Raw genomic sequence first — 21,322 nt, forward strand, 5'->3', positions numbered from 1 at the left:
ATTAAATTTGAATGATAGCAGTTATTAGGAATTATTAAGATAGATTGGTTATGAACTCATAATGTAGCTTGTTCTAAAAGTAATTTGAGAACAAAATTGAGCATGTTTTTCTAACTAATAAAAAGGTGTGAGCGTAGGTGTATTGGTAAGGAGCTACAAACCCACAAAACTTTTTTCGCTTTGTCAGATTAATAAGTATTAAATTACGAGCTCACAATGTACACGTTTATTTTAATTAGATAACCGTTTTTTAACAGTGAGCCCTCCTGTGATATGATGACTTGTGCATTTTTTAAATGAAGTTCAGAACATTTTGTAAGAATTATACAGTGGTTAGAGTCTTAATTTCGGTCTCTTATTCATGTAGTCTTAAATACTAGATAGAATCCAGCAATAATTTTGTTGCATACTATGGATAGAAAAATGTATGAGTTGCATATATGAGTGATTTTTGTGGATAGAGATAAAACCTAAAAATTAGACACTAGATTTGTGAACACTCCCGCACGCATCCATCGGCTTATACATATGATTGAATACATTGAAATTTTCGTTATTATTTTTTTGCTGCATTATTTGCTGATTCAATTCGTGCTCAACACCTTAGAGCAATTATGCAATATATTTTCCATTTTCAAATCATTTTAGCCTCATATGTACTCTAAGAAAAAAAATTTATAGATGTTGAATATTGAATATTTTTGTACTATAACTTTCATTGAGAGTATTTCGTAGTGGGGTTGAAGCACTGAATGCAAAGCTTCTTTGAAATATATTGCATGAACGTTTCTTGTTGAAGAATATTTGTAGTGAAGCGTTTTGGAGCGGAAAGCACTGAAGTGCGACGAATGCTTCATGCCGTCTTGCTACCGTTGCGGCTTGCAGAAAAAGGTTGAGGATATCGTCGTGCAAAGGGACACAATCTGGCTCGATCCACTTTTGATGGTGCATTCAACCTGTGATTATCTGGAATTACTGGACGATTGTGATGCAAATGGGCTCATTACCGAGGCCTTGCAAGCATTTTATTTGCTCTGCAAACACGCACTTCTATAGACACCGACTTTTGTTAGCACTTTTTGTGATGAAGCATTCGGCTGTACTGCTGCAATTTAAGAACCTTCCTACAAAGGAGAGGCATTTCTCGATAGATTTCCTAAGTAAGTGTTAGAACAGGAGATATTAAGCAATCTAAACTGCAATATAGTGCGTACCGGAATTTGAGAACCATTGATGTACTGAAAATTTCTATTTTCACATTCAAATTAACTCGTCCGTTATGAATAATTTCCACAGTCATTTCAAATAAAAAAAGAGTTTTTGAATTTACTTCAAACACCGCTGATATACGAAGTCCTTATACGAGTTCCTTATTTGATGCCAACTTCTATTGCATTAGAAATTTCCATACAAATTTTCAGTCTTCCGCAAACGCTTTTTGTGAGCTTTTGTTATAAGTTAATACCCGCACTTGTGGTGTCCAGTCGTCTCATATACTACGGATAACGTCCGGGTTATACAGCCGCTGTAAATTATCGTCCCTCGATGAAGTCAAAGTTAGAGAAACTCCCATTCAATTCCGTATAAATTCTGCTCCGATGTGCCTGCGGGAGCTTTAGGAAACGGATTTGTGAAGGAGTTCTTGTAATATCGTCGTGTTCAATGAGAATATTTTACAGTAGCAAAGCGCATGGAAGCCATAGATTTACGAGCTTTCGAGGGTAGGTGGAACAGTTGAACTGAAAGAAATCCGCGTAGAATGCTTAGCAGCAGTAGTGTCCTATTTCTCTCAAGATACAATGGAAATTTTAATTCATAGGTGCGAGCTATTCGATATTCTATATTATTAAAATATATTCTCAATATAGCTAGGTAAATATTAAAGTTTTTCCTGGATATTCTCAATGGAGTTAGATTATTGTGCTACTTCCACGGTTGGAATACGTATCAATGCAGCTGAAGGAGCCACAAAGCTACCGTGTTTCAATCCCCTCACGGAACCACAAACCAACCGTGATCCACGGCACCCATAAGATTTATTAGTTCCTTGTAGCTCGACATGTGCTATCATACAAGGACATGCACAAAAATACGATACAAAAAAGTTATCGCCACAACTGGAACAAGTAAGAATGTTGTTGTTACCGGAGCTTGCTCGGTAATATCACTACATTTATTTAATGAATGGTTTCAAGTAATTTTCAGTGCAAAGTGAATGACGAAAGATGATTTAAATTAATAATTGTCTCTTGCAGTACCATAATGTCAATATATTCACAAATAAATTTGTTTCTGCAAATAAATATTCTTAAATAAAATGAATGCTGCATTGTAGCTGCGCTTTTTGTTCGTCATTTGATTACCAGGTTCACGCTGGCAACGTGTAGAGTGAGCTACGTTGACTCCCGTTTTGATTGATCATCGGTTGCGTCGGTCAAGAATCCGTATCGTGAATTTAGTTGAAATGTCATTAATTTTATTACCTCAACTACCTGTTTTTCATGTCGATTAAGTAGTTACAACCGTGGTGCCTCTCACGATTTCTTTCTGAGTGGCGGGTAAGCGTAATGTCTGATAGTTTAGAATATCGTCTTCTTATTTATGCAGTTATAAAATTGCTGTGATAATACTAGGCATGAACTAGCTCAACACCAATGACTGGGATACAAATTCCTTCAATTCATATATCATTCCTCGTGTTCCTTGGATTATTACTGCTATATTCCCCAATTGTGTTGCTCTGTGTTTACTGTGATTTTAGGGTGAACTTTCAATTTATTTTCCCGTGCTTTTGTTGGTTTTTCAGGTGGAAGTGGGGTCAGTATTTTAAGTCTACTTGCGTACCAATTGTCCTCATCTGAATACGAATGAAAGGTGTCTAGTTTTCCTCGGTCATTGGTCGAATGCAACGGAACGGTCGCTGAATTTTAAAATTGGACGCTAGCAGCCGAAACCTCATCAAGCTTCAGCTGTGATGACAAGCGGATGCGCTGATGTTGACTTCGTCAGTCGTCGACACACTAGTCTCGACGGGCATGTAGCGAACCTTAATAAATTGGAAGAAGATACGCAGGAGACACCAGAACGGCCAAGCATGAGCAATTTATTTGTTTAACAAAAGGTTATTTGTTTTGTTTAGCTTGTGAATGCTTGTAGTAAAGTTATTAATTTTTGTTAGTGGGCCACAAATGGACTTGATTTTTAGCTACACATTAGAATCTAGCAAATTGTAACTCTGGTCGAATCAGGTTTCAATTCATTTTCACTACCGCGAACATCATGGACGGATAGCCAATGTATGTTGAAGTTCTTCCGCAACAGCATGCAAGTCTAAAGACTATGAATACCACGGATAAATTATTTCTCTGAATTCTGTATCGCTGTAATGCTTTAACAGAACCTTTGCAGACAAAACTGTGGTTATGCAATAACTAGAATTCATTTGAATGGTACTTGCATGTATGGAAATCTTGACATTGTTGTAGACCGTTTATGAACTCAGCATTGTTATACGTCATTGAAACCTTCTCATATCTCACTGCTACAAATGACTCTTCGTAAATACTCGCTTTCTCCGTTTTAATGTGCGAGAATAGGTTGAATGATATCTTGAACGAGCTACTGTAGCTTTTTAACGGCGCACTATGCATACTGATTAGCGGAGGCTATTTCTGTGATGGAATGCACACGCTCGAGGGCCTCTTCAACTAAATTGTAATTTTATCAGGCAGCAAGGTTTACGATCAACCTCTTTGACGAACCGCTTTGCTATGAGAACATGAACTTTAATTAATTAGGGCACTGATTAGAACTGAACTTGGGAGGCGTCACTTTAATGTTATTGATAGATTTACGTAAAATATTGAAGGCAATTATTATGTGTTCTTATATTTGATCAGCAAAACACATAAGAGTATGTCAGGAAAATTTTCATAAGTTAGAGTTGTCCAGAATATTCTAAGAAAGAATTAGAGTTTTCAGACACATTAATTATATGAAAAAAAAATTAAAAACTAATTCATTTCTCCATCAATCGATAATTATACTAATATTTTCTTCTACAACAAGTGGTTTCTTTTTGATTAATCCGAATAGTTGGTATTAGCATTATTAATATATTTCAGAGTCCATAATGATGTTGTGGAGGAGACTGTTGTATTTTTGTAGGAGTTTCGAAACAAATAATCTTCGTTGGCGTTGCTCTTCTTCACATTCATGGAAAAAAAGACCCATGACTGCAAACACAGTGTTCATGACTGCAGTGTTATGATAACATGTGATGAGAGTGATAATGTTGCAGTGTTATGATAACTAAAGAAGGAGAATTTGATTCGAACATGAATTCTTTGAGATATTCTGGAAAAGCCGAACAATAGCAGCACATAAAAAATTAATTAAATTGAAAAAACATAGTTCCCTTCATTCTGTGTTAAAAATTTAAACAAGAGAAATTTAAGTATCCTCATCGGCTAAATGAAGACGCGTGTGCTGGAGATAAGGAGCAATTAAGTGGAACATCAGACCAGGAATGTATGGCGTGCAGCCTAGCAATGCAGTAAGCCAGAGCCTCCTTTGGTCACCGAGTTCATCATGCATAATGACAGGCCGAGCTCCAGGCTTAACCCTTCGTTAATCTCTCCCCTGCCCATTACTGACTTGATGATCCTCAACACGCAATGGCATTATGTTTATCTAAGACCCGAAGATCTTTATCATCCCATCCCAAAAAATTCTTATCCTCCTAATAACAGTTAATTTTTAACTCTAAAACGGGTGTGGTTAATCAATAGTATTATGAATGCGATAAGCATGCTAAAATCGGTACTTATCAACATAATTATATCGCACATTTGTTTCTAAAAACGTAGCAGATAAATTTATGCCTCAAAAAGAATATAGGGAGCAAAATTTCACGACGAGGGCTTCACGCTATCTTCGTAATAAGTAACGTGCCTCGCAGGAATGACCTGACTCACAGCACGCGTTNTCCTCGTGTAGCATGATCCGAGCCACGCCACTGCGGCTACAGATCCTCGTGTAGCATGAGCCGAGCCACGCCACTGCGGCTACAGATCCTCGTGTAGCATGATCCGAGCCACGCCACTGCGGCTACAGATCCTCGTGTAGCATGAGCCGAGCCACGCCACTGCGGCAACTCATCCTTGTGAAGAGCGAGCCGACCAGCATCTATTCGACAACAGATCCTCATATGGCGTGCGTCTCGCATCGTCTATCCTGCCACAGCCTCACACCATTTTTATTCATTCGGTCACGAAATAAAATTTCTTTCCCAGCTATTTTCTCTAGGCTTTCTGCGACAGCTGCCAAGCTGTGCTTTGCTTCAAGTTTAGTTATCTTCTGAACCATTCTCGACAACACATTGGGAAATAGTTTCAATAGGATACAGAATGTTATCATTACCTTTTAACCAAATTTTTATGTTTTCCAATGTGTGAAATTTAATTTAGGACTGGTCATTAATTTGTGAGCTGGTCTGTGCTTATGTTCAGTTGATGATGCAGAAAAGACATGTAGCTGTAATTAGAAGCTGATGAATGTATCATCCTAATTTTCTACTGAATCTACATAACTGGATTTCACCGGTAATAGTTATTGCCTAACTGATGCCCCTGTGTAACTGTAACATCACGCAAATGATTACTTTATTTTTAATTAGATCGATACTTCTAAACTACTTATGGACATGATTTATGTGAAGTCAAAGTTTATTTAACTGGTAATTCAGAAACGTATTCATTAACATCAGTTTTAATTATGCACGACACAGATAAATATATCAAGCAGGTTTTATCACATTTAGCAGCAAAAGTCCCTCCTCATTTTCTGCAGTTCAAAAGTTAATTTAGCTTGTAAAACTTCCTTCATTATGCGTAGCTGGCAAATACCGCGATCCAGAGTTGTCTTGGTAACAAACAGACAAGAAGTATTGGCAACCGATATTGGAAACTTGTTCCGGACATCTACCTGGACTCCTTGAGAAGTTTTTTCCGGCAAGGCCCTACAAATATCAGTTATACAGACCCCTTTTGCGCAACTCAACCGCAGTGAGGAATTGCAGGCGCTGTCTTATGTCACTTCTCGTTATTGCGCAACTTTCTGCAATCAGTGAGAGGAATGGCTTTAGAAGTTTCAATTTAATTTATTCATAGATGATCTCCGAGTGAAATTAAGGAATGATTTATGGGTTTAGGTTATAAATAAGGTATTTTTCACAAGCATCATTAAAAGATATATTTTCCTGAATATATACTTTTTATACTTACTTTACGATACTTTTTACTGAATTAATATAGCTAAATGCCTGTTTATTTCTAGCTCAGTTAAAAAAAACATTGGTTTATTGGCAAACTGGCATAAGCAAAAATTTAGTTCAATAGTAAAAAATATATTATACTGCATTTTCCCAAAACACATCTAACAGGAAATCTTTTTGGTAGAAAATTTAATTTTTTAAAGAATAGTGTACAATTGTCTGTATGATGCGAATATAAAACAGAGACATGTGCCTGAAGTTAGTGACGGTCACAAAATTAAGCTTCATTGCTTTTTATTACCCAAGGTAAGTGCTTGACATGGCTTGATTCAGCATACAATTCTTTTTTGACAATATGAAACGTTGACACCTTTTATTAATTCTAATTTTTTCGTCTTCATTTGAGATAATTAGCGCAAGCCACTTAATAAAGACTCATGCCCTAATTTTTCTATCTCCAAAGCAAAACCGAGTCTTCATGTATGAAAGCTCGTGACTAATTCAAGTATTGAATGAATCAACCGAGAAAAAAGTTAATATGATCGATACTAAAACTAACATTTTTGCCTGAACGTGTTTCAATCATTCACATGACACGTGCCATGCATGATTTTAAAATTCAGACGAAATTTGGATCCATTAACATTGAAATCTGGGCATATTATCTGAACAGTTTAAAGGCATTCAAATTTATCAAGAGAATATCTAGAAGTGTGTGGACAAATGGACTTGAAAGAACGCATATAAGGGTTTCCTTACCAGCTATTTTCGTATGCCGGTCTAGATGGAAAGCATGCAGTACAGTCGGGCAATGCCTGTTATAAGCAGAGATTGAATGCTGTAGCTCGTCCAGTGATTGACATACGCAGAGTTTTGTGTCGTGCCCTGCGTGACTGTTTTTCCCGCTATGATGGTGGTCATGCTTAACAACAATCATGCCCCACGCAGCATCGCTGTTCAACATGTACAAATTATGATCGAATGTGGATTGTGAGGACGGCAGAAACGCGATGCATTTGTTTTTTAAGCGCAACAACTAATTTTACGAGTTCAAATTTAACCTATTCCGTATTTTTTTATATTTTCAAATCTATTATATCGAAGAATTTGATATACCTGACTCGGCTCCCAGATATCAGGTCGATAAGTCTCTCGAAAGCATTAAATTTTATATATCCTATTTTAGTCCTTATTTGCAAATTCGCACATTGGTTATCGGTTGCAGTTGCAATATTACAGAGACTTTTCACCAGATCCAATGTTCGAGTTACATTTTAACTGTCACATATGACGAAAAAAACGGGCATAAAATTCCAAATTCTGTTGCTTGGGATGCTGTTACTTTGGCTCATGCGAAGAACCTTTTGACTCCCACGACCGCTCTTGCTAAAAAATATAAAATTCAGTTGCCAATATGACGCCAAATGACGCACTAGCTCGGATTCTCATTAATATCTCAAACATCCAATTCACCGCAGTGATAGTCAGAAAAAATTCTATGTAGAATCGATTTGAAGAAAATCTTCTATGTATAATAAACTTAAGCTGAATGAGAGTTAAGCTGCGAAATTCTTGTGATGGATTATATCAGAAGATTCTATTGGTGATGACAACGTGGTAGATACGAGTGGTAGTAGCATGATAGATATTGGCTGTGACAATGTGATAGATATTGATTGTGACGATATATGATATTAGTGGAATAATCATAATGAATTTGTTTGCATTCGATTGAATTATATTATGTTTTTATGATCTAATATGGTTCAAAATGAATATTCGCAGACGGAACATAATTTTCAAAAGAAATTTCATTTGGACATTCACGATTATTTCATTTGAACAGGCACTAGCTGTTGTTTATTTCATTTGGACAGGCACTAGCTGTCGTTTGTTTCATTTTAGCACAAAGTGTTTTATGTTTCATACATTGACAGAGAACATAGTAAGGCTAATTTGAAAAGACTCTGTTGCTTATTTTATTTATCAACAGACACTGTTGTTTGTTTCATTAGAAAGACTGCTGCTTTATTTGAACACGCTGATGTTTGACTCGACTGGACTTACTCATTAATGGTTTGATTTAGCGACCGACACTGTACGTTATTTATTTAATATTCACAGATGATATTGCTTGTTTTAATGGGGCTGACCATGTTGCTTGTTTCGATTATTAAGTTGCAATTATTATGGTAATTCTTGCAATTATGGCTAGTTATAGGTTCTGATGATATTAAGTTTGAAATTTTGACTTTTCAATGATCCGCATTGACATTTTTTTATTGATAACAACCAATCCTGCGTTCAGTGCGATCTAAATTATTCCAGATTGTAAAGCTCCTGGTCATGCAGATATCTTGACCTTATTTTTTTAATGGCATCCAGGCTTCTCATAGTCACAATTTAGGCGGAACGTAGCCCACCTTCAAGAGGGCAGGAATCAATATCGGTTGCGTGGCGCGTTGCTATCGCTCGCACTTGCCACTGATAAATCATAAAAATATAAGGTAATATTGCTGCTATACCGCTATCAATGACACTTTTTTTGGAGTGAACCTTCCATTGAAGGCTTGTTCAAAAGTCGCACAATGAAAGTTTCAGGTATAAAGATACCGTTTTACTATCAAAGAAACCGTGCAATTTCAATGAAACCTTTTCTTGTGGTGTGAAACGTTCTTCGTAAACGAGAGCTTTATTTGGTGATCGAGCTAGCACTGGAAGACTGTAATAATTTTCCACTTCATGATAAGAAAAATTTTTCTGTTATTTTTCATCGTGTCGCTTGGGAAATTACCGAAACAATTCGTAAACTATTTCAGAGGGAAGTTATTCTTAAATAATTTAGTTTTTCCAAAAAATTATTCCTCTATTAAATAAAGCTGTTATTCAATGAGCTTCCAGTCTATCTTCAGGTGTTACCATGTTAATAAAAATTGTTCCCCAATCGGCATGACATATCCGTTAACATAACGCCGATATTCCAGATGCAAGCAGAAGAGGTTAATGGAAGGAAGGCTCAGAATTTTCCGATCATATTAGAACTAGATTTATTTTATGCGCACCCAAATAAAGCATTCAGAATTATGATCCATTGTGCCACGATGTCGATCCGCTCATTGAAGTGCTCGAGCAAATAAGGCAAAGGCTGTGGAATCACAGCGTTCCATTTTACCTTCATACATTATGCACATAACTCTTCTTATTTTTATGTAGCAAGAAGAAATGAATACAAAATATCTGGCAAACAGATATTCATTAAAATTTATGTGCAAGAAATTTGGGCTTCGGGATAGCATACTAGTATTTTTTGTACTTATATATTTATATATGTAATATATTGTCTAGTATTTACGCATCTACCTGTAACTAAACTTAAGTCTACGTTTTAATGATATGTTTGCTCAATATAATACTAATGTTTCATTTGTAAAGAAATTTAAAGGAGGAGAGAAAATTTTGAGATACACAAAATAATTAGAATAATTTTTTTGTTTGTTTCTGTACAGACGAGGCGATGTCGCCGTTGTTTTTGTTATTCGTGATCTCTACAGCATCCGGCGATGGAACGTCTAAAAGTAAGTTTCATCATTTCATATCAATGAATTGAGTGTAGAGTATCTGAAGAGTGTGAGTAAAGTGGGGGAAGATTGGCCCATAGTGTGAGTGTATAGTGAAAAAAGTGGGTTCATAGTCTGTGTGTAGAGTGTGTGCATTGGGTTGGAAGTCTGGGTTTATTTCGTAATTATAGTGTAGGACCAAGCCGTTTCCAGAGCAAAAGCCATTTCATAGTGAATTTTGTAATATTTATGAATTTTTTACATAGTGTCATGGTTGAGCTTACGATACAAGTGAATATAGTAGTGTAACATTTATGATGAGTTTTATTGAATGTTCACTTCTGATAAAATGGCGTTGTTAGTTTTATATATAGCTCGGCCACCATTCTAATGCTCCAGTGAATACATTACCCGCTAGTAACTTTTATTCAACACACTCTCGCGCACAAACTAACGGAGAAACACAAACAAATAAAAAATTATTTATTTTGCGTATACTCTTGAAGAGTATTTTACAGCGCTCCCTGGCATGCAACTGAAGTGCATTTAACATCAGTTTTAAGTAATATCCGGAGACAAAGATAAAAATATTGAAGCAATTTTTTTCAGGCAGTGAGTGCAGACGCATTAGAGCTTATTATTTTCTACTACTCATCGGTCAGTCAATTTAATAATTTCAACCAGCAGGACTCATGTTAGTGAGATACTCTTTTATTTGGACAATTTCTACTTGCCAACACTGTTAATAATTCGATTGTCACTGTTAATAGTTTAATTATCACTGTTAATAATTTAATTATCACTGTTAATAATTTAATTGTCACTTTTGACAATTTAATACTAACTGTTAATATTTAATTTTCTCTCAATTGTCACTTTCAATTGTGAAGTATCCCATGCATATTGCACAGACATAATTTATTCAGGAATTTGTATTAGTTTTCTACCTCACCATCACGTTCGTTAACACCCCCATCCAGAACACCAAGCATTATTTTACTTTCTTATGTCACGAGTTCATTCCCTGTGCAACATAACGCAACACAACGCTGACACTGTACAGCTCTCATGTGATGTACATAAGCAAATAGTGAACGGGGTTTACAACAACATATTACCAGTAATTGAAATATTAATAGCTAGTTATTTTGAAGAAAGTGATGCTATGGAATAATGTGAATTATGGAAAGTGATGCTTCCGGTAATTCGATTTCTGTACTATGTTGTCCAGGTATCTTCATGAACAATATTGTAATATACTGCGGCTAGAGCATACAAAAATCTGAATATTGGAATGTAGAATGGTATCGCTGGAAATGCTATGATTGGTTGATAGACAGTTGTCAGCACATGATAATAAAATTTCGCAATAAATCATAACCTACAAACGAAACAATATCATTAGATTGCTTTATGTTTGTGTCTTGTAACTTGACCTTAAAAATTTTTCTATTGGTTGATGTTCGAAAAGGAAATTTGCTGCACAAAATGATGGACCACGTTACTATTTTTGCAGGCAGTCCTCAGCAATACCTTACTCTGAAAGCCGCAAAGTCTGCGGGCGTGAAGGAAGAGCCAGCGTTTGAAATAGTGGACCTGTACCCACTCAACCACTATCCAAAAGTTGTAAATAATTCCGTAAGCAACATTACCGGCCAGATCGGCTCGTCCGTCTTCCTGCCGTGCCGCACACAGCATTCACTGGAGAGACAGGTTAGTATTGTACTACTCTTACCGTATATGCTTGTGGGTTAAGAGCAACATTGGAGAATCGTATGAATTTTCGAGACAAACACACAGATGCTCACAGGCTTCAGACAATACTCACTGGGTAAGTGAGTAATAATATATGCAGATTAATAACATGTGAGAATGCGATGGAATTCCCAGTTGCAACGAATTTATTTTAGTGCGCTTCACCGCGCGCTGTGACTTCAAAGGCTCGTCATATCCCCTCAAGGGACTGAAGACGTAGATGCAACGTGGGAGTGCGTGTGCACTTCCGAGCATCTCCGGTGATTTGTCTGAGTCGGCGCTCGAGCTATACGCCGGCTACGCCTCATTTGTCTCGAATAATATTAGTACGGTGGGATATAAAAATGAATATGACGATATTGCAAGGTTGTGTTAAAAGCGGTGGAAAAACGAGCGTATTGCTGGTAAATATTATACACTAAAATAGCTCGAATTCTACTATTATAATCAAGAATTATATATATTAACAGTCGTTCAATAGATAGCCAGATTCTAATTAATGACGAAGTCGTACCATAAAATGGCTCAGGAACAGAACGAACACATAACGACGGAACAAAGAACGCAAATCTTCTAAGAGACGCACTTTCCAAAGCATTAACCAAATCGGGCCTCGAGAAAAGCGTGTGCTTCACACAGAATAATTAAAGTGCGTTGCAAAGAGAAAGTACGTAAATACTACTCGTACTATGAGCGGCAAATGCAATTCCGAGAAAAGTTTCACAGTTTTCAAAGATACATCTGATGTGCGGTTGTCAAAAAACTCATCGAAACGGGACTAGGTTGGTTACTATTAGGAAACTAAAAATGGTCAGGTAATTCCGGTATCAAATATCAGCCTATTAATATATTAATATTGACAATGCTCGGTATTTTAAATTATTTTTGTTAATGCTGAAGAGTAATTAATTATTTTCCATCACGATAATTAATGAATGTGAAATTTATCTAGATACAATTGCCAGCTCAAATTCAAAACAGAAGACATTTGTTGAGGGATTGTAAATGTTGCAAGTATCATGTTCGCATAATTCAGCACACTCGTACATTTTCATAGATAATTCATTACTTAGGTAAGATATACCGCTGACTGTTTTGTTACTGCAATTAACTAACTAACTTGTTTCCGCGTGTTGATTTACAGGTGTCATGGGTACGGAGGCGTGACTGGCACATTCTCACGTCAGGACTCACGTCCTACACGAAGGAGCGTCGGTTCAGTGTGCACCATCCCGAGGGTAGCACCGAGTGGACGCTGGCCGTCAAGTACCTCAAGCTGGATGATGCCGGTACCTACGAGTGCCAGGTAAGGTGAATTTTACTATAGATACGTGAGTGGTTTGCAGGAACTGCTGTACTTTCCCTCTTTGGATGTTGAGCAAAGATTCGCGCCGGTACTCACGAGAGCCAGGTGAGATGGATCTCATTATTGAAGCATTAATGTACTGCAGGAACTGCTGAACACAAGACTTACATGACGGACATTTATTCTTAAGATTTTTACAAAGAATTAGAACGATACCAAAAAGGGGCCTAGCCGGAACTAAGTTGTGGCCAATGATGGTATGCGAGGTAATTTGAAGCTGGCCGTGCACACTTCGTACTCTGATCAGGGGGCAGAATGCTACCGGTATATATGAGTGCCAGGTAGGGTGGTGCTTACGAATGTCTTCTTGGTGCGAGGTACAAAAAGATGAACATAAGTGGTGAAAACTTTATGTTCTGATCTAGATGGCCAAAGTTTTGTATTTTTGACACTCAATATTTATTATTGTCACGAATAGCAAAAAATCTGTCGGAAAAACTCAGTCGGAAACTCTGTCGGAAATCCGGTGTGTTTTGATGCTGATAAAAAATGTCGACTAGAAAATATCGACAAACAAGCACTTAAAGTTTGAAATTTTCGGTAAGCCTGAAGCATTCAGAAGTACCTGACTGACCTGGCGCCGGAATTGTTGGTCGTTCAAAACCAATTGTTTGATACGGCAATATTTAGACGATGTCATGGTTTTTGCTTGAAATATTTTACAGAACACAGCCGTGTTTAAGCCAAAAGATGGGTACGCAGTTGTAGAAGAGACACAATGGGGTTGGTGCAAAGAAATTAAACTACGGGATTCTTTAAATCTCTTAGAACCTCGTCGTCTCTTATTTGGTCATCAAAATAATGGACTTCTCTCATAATTAATTTCTGGCTATATATCCTCGTAGGCTACAAAGATTTCTTGGTGGCGTGTTAGGGTAGCATCTGTATTGATCAGTTCCATGATATAAGCGTCATTAGCCGCAATTGTACAGGTAGTAATGGGTGCTTCATCGGCGATGCATCGGATTTACATTATTTGGAAAAATATAACTCAGTACTCACTGGAGTGAGTGACAGAGAGCGCATTTTCTCGTCGACGAAAACTTGAGGTCACGGACAGACGGACGGATGGACATGGCGAGCACAATAGTGCATTTTTTCCATAAATGAGAAAATCCGCTAAAAAGATGCGACGAATCGCGCGGAACATTTCTGTAACTGATTTCACAAAAGTTTTGAATAAAATATGTTCTATAGACTGAAAATTTGCCTTTAATTTGCTACTCTGAACATAAAATCGAACAACTCATAATTACTTCCAGTTTTGAACTGAAGTTTGGATGGTGCTTCCAGCTCCTCAGCGATGTGTACAAATGATTTTTAGATGTCATAATCGTTGCATTGAAAACTAAAAAGGCACTATGGCTCGAATGATTTTGTATTATTGTTACACAAATTACCTTCCTTTTGTTCAGATTGATTGTTCACACGCATTTCTATGTACAATTAATTAATCCTGCAACGATACTCCCATATATTTAATTGGACCGCTGCAGCCTTTTCTCCCACTCCTACAAATTGCAAATTCCAAATTAACCCGTAAGGAGATGTGACTGGAATAAAAATGTGGAAATCCCCTAGTAAAGCATTTCTTCCCATCAGAAAACATTACTGCTTCAAATCGGGATTGTTCGATGTTTATCATTCTTAACACCGCAAAAAAAGACGACTGAAAGAATATTAACCTCGAAGAGTACTAAGCTTTACCGAAGTTTAATTTACTTACCTTTTACTTACTTACTTTACTTACTTTTACTTACTTTACTTTTTCTCAGGTAATGTTAAACTTTTTGTGCATATTCTTCCTAACCTGGTTTCCCTCGTGACCGAGTACACAGTCTTTATGTTGCCCTGGCCTAAATGATCTGTAAAATCTCGTATTTGTTCATAATTCAGAGTTAATTGTGGAATGAATCGATAGGATTGCAGAAACCAGGAATGGCCAGAGTAGTAATTATCGGGGTAATAATATGAACATTCTGTTATGGATGAATAATACTATATCAGCTACATCCCTTGCCTAAAGTCTATTAGTTCGACGTTCGTACTAATGTCCGTGAAAGCCTAAATCGATTTTTATAACTGGTAATAAGCCAAGTTGTATGGGAAAACCGAGTTAACTTTCAGTATCCTTCGATGACAAATTGCTTCCAAGAAAGTCTTTACACTGGACTTGTTCAAAATCTTGCACACAAAGTATGGCTATATCTGATATTTTTCTCCAAAGAGGATGAGAGTTATTTAATATTTTTATCACACAGAATGACTCCCGAAGCGGCAGCACTTCTGCCGGTTCCTAGCAATTATTCCGGCCATTCCTTTAAATGGGTAATTTGATACAAGGCACCATAGTTACCTCCCTTATAGTTATCACAACAATTGATATTACTTTAATTGGCATAGGCTCATTCTGTGTTCATTGAGCTTAATGACGAATAAATCTTTGCAATTATTTACAATTTATGATCTAGAAGACCATAAAGCATCATAAATTTGGAATGACTACGCTCGCAATCTCTGCAACCTGCGATGGCATTTTCAGGTTCCTGCAGCTTGACGCAGTGTCAAGTTGTACACGGTATATACTGTATAATATACGTTTAAAAATTACTTTTTAAAGACAACACTTCTGAAGAATCCAGTGTCTCCAATGTTACAGATGTACAATGAATTTCTCATGCTATTTTTGAATATTAAAAAAATAAATTTTTCAATTTTTTTGCAATATATATATATATTTTTGAAAATTATTTATTCTGTCAATTGATTTATGCATTGTCTCCGACTTCACACAAGGTGCAAAATTTCAGATCAATTGGACAGGTAAAAGTGTGTCAAATATCAGTTATAAGATTTGTAGCTGACAAAATTATTTTTTCAATTTTTTTAATATTGGAAAAAAATTAATTTCTAAAATAATTTATTTTGTCATTTAATTCCTGCATTGTCTCCAACTTTACGCAAATGTGCAAAATTTCAGATCGATAGGATAAGTAGAAGTGTGTTAAATTTCAATTATAAGATTTATAGCAGACAGACAGACAGACGAGACAGACAGACAAACAAGAAGTGAAGTTAAAGAGAAGTGTTGTAAAAAAGGTATTAGTATCAGTTAAGGTCGCAGCTATGGTACTTATTGTACCGTTAATGAGTATCAAGAAGATGGAATAGAAGATGCTCCTATCAGTAATGGTTAAAGATATAGCAACAATTGCTACGTTCTCGCAGTTCAACTGAAGTTCAGTGGATTTCAGGCGGTGACTTTAAAATTTGTTTGATCATCTAATCACAATAGCGGGCTCGTGTGTGTTGTGCAGGCAATCGATCCGTTCTTTTATGATCGCGTCAAGTATTATTATTTTTCAAATAAATTCTTTGCACAAATAATTGATAGTTCTTTACCCATATCAACTCAAATACTATTAAACACTACCATATTGTTATTTTTTAGCGCATTTTCTCATTTATGGAAAAAAGGAGCTATTGTGCTCGTATTGTCCGTCCGTCTGTCCGTCTGACCATGACCACGTTTTCGTCAACGAGAAAATGCGCTCTCTGTCACTCGCTGCAGTGAGTACTGAGTTATATTTTTTTAGCTCGGCTCATCTTATTATTGCCCAGTAGAAACCATACCTCATTAAAATAGACCCGTTTTATCTACCAACATCTCCCAATACCGTTCAAAATTTGATCCCAAATGACTAATAAGTGCATTGTCATTCATTCCAGATATCAGGAGGAGCAGGCATGGTATCGCAGTTGTCTATACTGACGGTGGTGGTACCACAGGCTGTGATACCAGGCAATGGCGAGTATCACGTTGACACTGGCTCTACCATCTCCCTCACTTGCTTCATCGAGAAGGTAGCCTTCAACATTGAGTGAGAACTCTTTAGTCAGTTTATTATAGATTTTGATACACTCGCATCATACAATTTCTCATAATGGATGTGGCTTGCTCATTACATTATTTAATTAACACAATATTAACAACCTAACCGTTAAGTGCAGTCTTCAGCCAAATTGAAGATATACTCTTTTCATTTGTCTCATATATATTAGCAGGTTAAATCTCATATTGGATCCCTCTTACCTAATTGAGTGCAGGTGGTTAACAAAAGGGCGAGCGTAATATTCCTTGCTTCAGAACAATGCCCTCTGGAGATCTTTCGTGCTCAGAAGCATAAGGAATTTCTTATTCGAATAAAACTGCGTCGACTGCGGGACTTTTTTATTCAGAAGGAAGACTGTAGCAATGAAATCAACATACGAGTAATTTAATCAGCCATCTCTATCTTTTAATTCTATTTCTAAAATAGTTTATTCCGCCATCTTTTATTTCAGAAAAATTATTTCAATTAACTTTTCTGTGCGACTTTTGAATACAATATGAAAGCGTACTCGGTGATATGCAGCATCGTTCTTTTATTAAATCATAGTTAAATAATTCACAACACGATAACGCATCATGACACGATCAATTATAGATAACACATGCCAAACAAATGCAGAATCAAGTGCAACGCGAATGAACATAAATGTGTAATAAAAATTACTATCAACAAAATAATACGTTCAATACTTCTTTGTATAAAAACTTCAAACTGTGTTGTGGACATCTATCATCTCTGAATTGCGAATTTGTTGCACGAATCGAAATTTAATCATTTTAAATTCAATAGTGTAATTTTTAATGCATTACTTTATCGGTAGCCTATCAAAAGAACAACAGTTTTGCCCAGAAATGGAGACTATGCAGACTTCTGATGTCCATTTACCTCGCTAAGTGCATTGCAGGGCAAAAATAAATAATTTAATATGTTCATTGTCGCAGCTTAAATTTTTCGTTACCCCCATTGAATATTTCAAGAGAATAAATGGTTTCCTAATGCTACTCTTTGTTGATCAAACTCAGTTGGTTCAACTCACAAATTGTCAAACATGTATTTATGAATAATTATTCCAATAATTATTCATAGATTAAGTAAAATAATTTTTTGCAGCATTCCAAATATATTTATATCAGTATATTGATAAATGAAGAATTGTTGATTAATTATTGAAAATATTTACATTTCGACCCCACGTATATAGTTCAATGTAACCTCTATATCATTAGTAAGTGGTAGGGACGTAGCAGCCCCAGGCCACGCTGTGCTCAGCCTCCATATTCCGCCAGTAGGCAAGTCGTCGTCTCGGCCGAGGTCTCTGGGACTGGTCATGCAGTGTACTTCTTTGATACAGTTTACTTCTTTGATACAGTGTACTTCTTTGATACAGTGTACTTCTTTGATACAGTTTACTTCTTTGATACAGTGTACTTCTTTGATACAGTATACTTCTTTGATACAGTGTACTTCTTTGATACAGTGTACTTCCTTGATACAGTGTACTTCTTTGATACAGTGCACTTCTTTGATACAGTGTACTTCTTTGATACAGCGTACTTCTTTGATACAGTTTACTTCTTTGATACAGCGCACTTCTTTGATACAGTTTACTTCTTTGCACCCGGGTACTGTAAAGGAACTTTGCAGTGCATGTTCTCCGGAGCCATAACATTCTTGAAATATGGCAGAGCATGATGGCACCTCAACAATGCTCCTTATCACCAGTTTACATTTGTCCCGGCAGAGTACGGCAACATCTTAGGATAAGATCTTTAAATATTCAACCCATATGGGCATCGGCAGAGTAAAGTAGCACCGCAGTGCATTTTCTCAATGTCCAGTACACACTTTTGCTTTGGGAGAGTACGGAAGCATCTTAATAAATTTTCTCAGCATCTATTACCCTATTGCGCCCTACCAGAGTACGGTAGCACCTCAGTACATGTTAGCTTCGTCTTAGTAGATAAAGCTATGGAGAAATATATGTTCAGACTTGAAAAGCCTTGCACCTTATCGAACCGGGTGACTATAGTAGCTATTTCAAGCTATCGTCAGTTTAGAAAAGATCTGGTCGAAGGACTTGTTTTACGATCTCCTGTGGACAAGTCACGAAAAGACAATAATCGGCGACAGGTCACATCAGGCCTACTCTTCAGCGCTTACATCACTTTGAAATGATATGATGTTGTTTGTGTCCTGACAGAGTACAGTAGCACCGCAGAAAATGTTTTCTACATCCATTACCCTCATGTGCCCTCACAGAGTTCGGTGGCACCGCAGTACATTTTCTGGTACCACAACTCGCGCATGATCAACTACGACCAGGAGCGCGGTGGGGTGGTCGTTCACACGGAAACGGAGCCTCGCGTCATGTCGCGTCTCACCATCGCCGACGCCCGACCCTCAGACTCCGGCAACTACACATGCGACGCAGAAAACACAGAAGCTGCCAGTATCACTGTATACATCACTCAAGGTCAGAAATATGGCCATGTTTTTCTGGCCTATATGTAAGAATTAATTTTGCGTAATTTTGTCTCCATGATGAGCATACCGCAAGTTATTTCACATTATTATTATTATTTGACGTAGCAAATCATTTTAATATTTTCGGTTCCAGATATTAACTTTGAATTATTTATAAAATTTGAACAAATTTAAATAATAGTAGCCCTTAAATTCACAAATTTCAATTGCGGTAGGCCCTCAATTTTGCTGACCTAAATTGAACCAACTGCGGCCTTGCATATGCATGAATGTCAGCGAGCGAGCATTAAGGGCATTGAGTCGCATCCATTTTACGTAACCTCAGCACGAAAATTACGGCCTAACAAGGTCAAGTGCAACGTCTCCCGTCGTTATTGAATCAAGGAAAATATCTTATTGGCCAGCCAGTTGGCCGTCTGTCACTCGGGAATTTTTGTAGTCGACCAGCAAAGCCTGTTGTTTTCCAACCGGTTTGCAGTTTGCGGTTCTTGATAGAATGGGGATTCATTCCTCCTTCCATTCCCCTTAAAATTCAATTACGACAGGACGTAAAGGAGTGGCTATTGAAATTTATTTCAGCCTGAGATCATAACTTCAAATTATGTAGTTTTCTTGTCTAATTTCTAACCTATTTTTAATCATTTTTCGCGTCTTTTGAAGCATAAAAAAAAAGAATTATAGTTAAGTTGTCTATCAAACTTCAGGTGAAAATAAGAATCATAGAACATAGGTCACCTCAACGAAATTAGAGCCGAATTGAGATTATTACTTTATTTCCTTTTTTCAGGCAACAATATTGCTGCAATTCAACCCAGAGACGTGAATCACAGCTCGCCCCTGCAGAGTTCAGCTGGAATAATTTTTGTAACCGCAATTTTTGAGCATTTGTTTCTCACCATTTTTATCTGCAGAAGTTTTATGAATATTCCATGCTTGATACCGCTGCCTGATTAGATTGAACACGCTTCTATCGCCCAATTGCATTTACCAATTCCGGATGGCAGAGATTCTCGGTGAATAACTTAGATGTTTGATGGTAATTGATGTAAGATGGTTTTATACAATTTCCAAATCCATAATTTGCAAACTATGTAAGGAAGTTTTGTGTTGTGAATATATTTCGTTGTACGTTGTTCGATTTTAGTTTTTCTCAAAATTTTTGCGCTTATGATTCCATGAAGCAAGACTGTGAATATTCAGATCGTAAACAAATACGTAAAATCTGCAAAGTTTGAACTTTATTTTTATTTAAACTGAAAATGATTACATCCAACCATAATATTGTGATAACTTTTAACCAGGATAAAGTGCTTCAAGCATGCACTATTTTACTGAAAAAGAGTGGAAGTTCAGTGAAAGTTCCACGAGTGAAACGAATGCAGGAAAAAACTATTCATGTCATTCTAACTTGTGTTCAGTTTAGATTTTGGTCTTTGTCTTCGTATGCCGAGTTTTAACTCCTCTGTGTGTGAACTTTCAATGTCTTTTGTGACTTCCACACCACTTTGAGATAAGTAGTTTAAGATACGGTATGAATTAAGCGAAAATGTCAACTATATGTGTGCATGGCTCATTGAAAATTATGAATATATTTCCATTTAAACTGTTTCGTTTTAATATCCAACAACAGCTGCCTGACGATATTTTGAAATGAATAATACGAATACATCTATATCAGAACTCAAATTTATAAAAAATCTTGATGCAAAATAACAAAAACGTTTGAGTTTTTGAAATTCTAAGAAGAAATCATCTATAAGTGGCCCTTACATAAGCGAATTCAAGTATTCTGGTCTTATTTTTGGTTGTCTAAGCAATCTTCACACCTCCGCGTCACAATAAAGAGCAACGTTGAGGCGTCAAAATATAATATTCGGTGTAATTCACTAGAATTTGGCGACTTTGCTGCGACTAAGTTATCCTAAGGAAACCCTTTCTAAGTCAACATTCACCGAAAGACTTGGTCTGTTTAAACACATGTGTGAATGGAACT

General features: G+C 36.7%; 1 protein-coding gene across 1 annotated transcript; it reads left to right on the plus strand.

Annotated features, from left to right (window-relative positions):
- Window positions 1–6,371: 6,371 nt before the first annotated feature.
- LOC108669322 (hemicentin-2-like) lies at window positions 6,372–20,932 on the plus strand. The gene is made up of 7 exons (XM_018156626.2): window positions 6,372–6,580; window positions 9,781–9,849; window positions 11,348–11,544; window positions 12,731–12,892; window positions 16,682–16,816; window positions 19,105–19,318; window positions 20,117–20,932. Exons 2-7 carry the CDS (start codon window positions 9,789–9,791, stop codon window positions 20,281–20,283), a joined length of 936 nt encoding a protein of 311 aa, XP_018012115.1. The 5' UTR covers window positions 6,372–6,580; window positions 9,781–9,788; the 3' UTR covers window positions 20,284–20,932.
- Window positions 20,933–21,322: the final 390 nt, after the last annotated feature.

Source organism: Hyalella azteca, unplaced genomic scaffold (assembly GCF_000764305.2).
Source record: "Hyalella azteca isolate HAZT.00-mixed unplaced genomic scaffold, Hazt_2.0.2 contig8708, whole genome shotgun sequence".
Lineage (NCBI taxonomy): Eukaryota > Metazoa > Arthropoda > Malacostraca > Amphipoda > Hyalellidae > Hyalella > Hyalella azteca.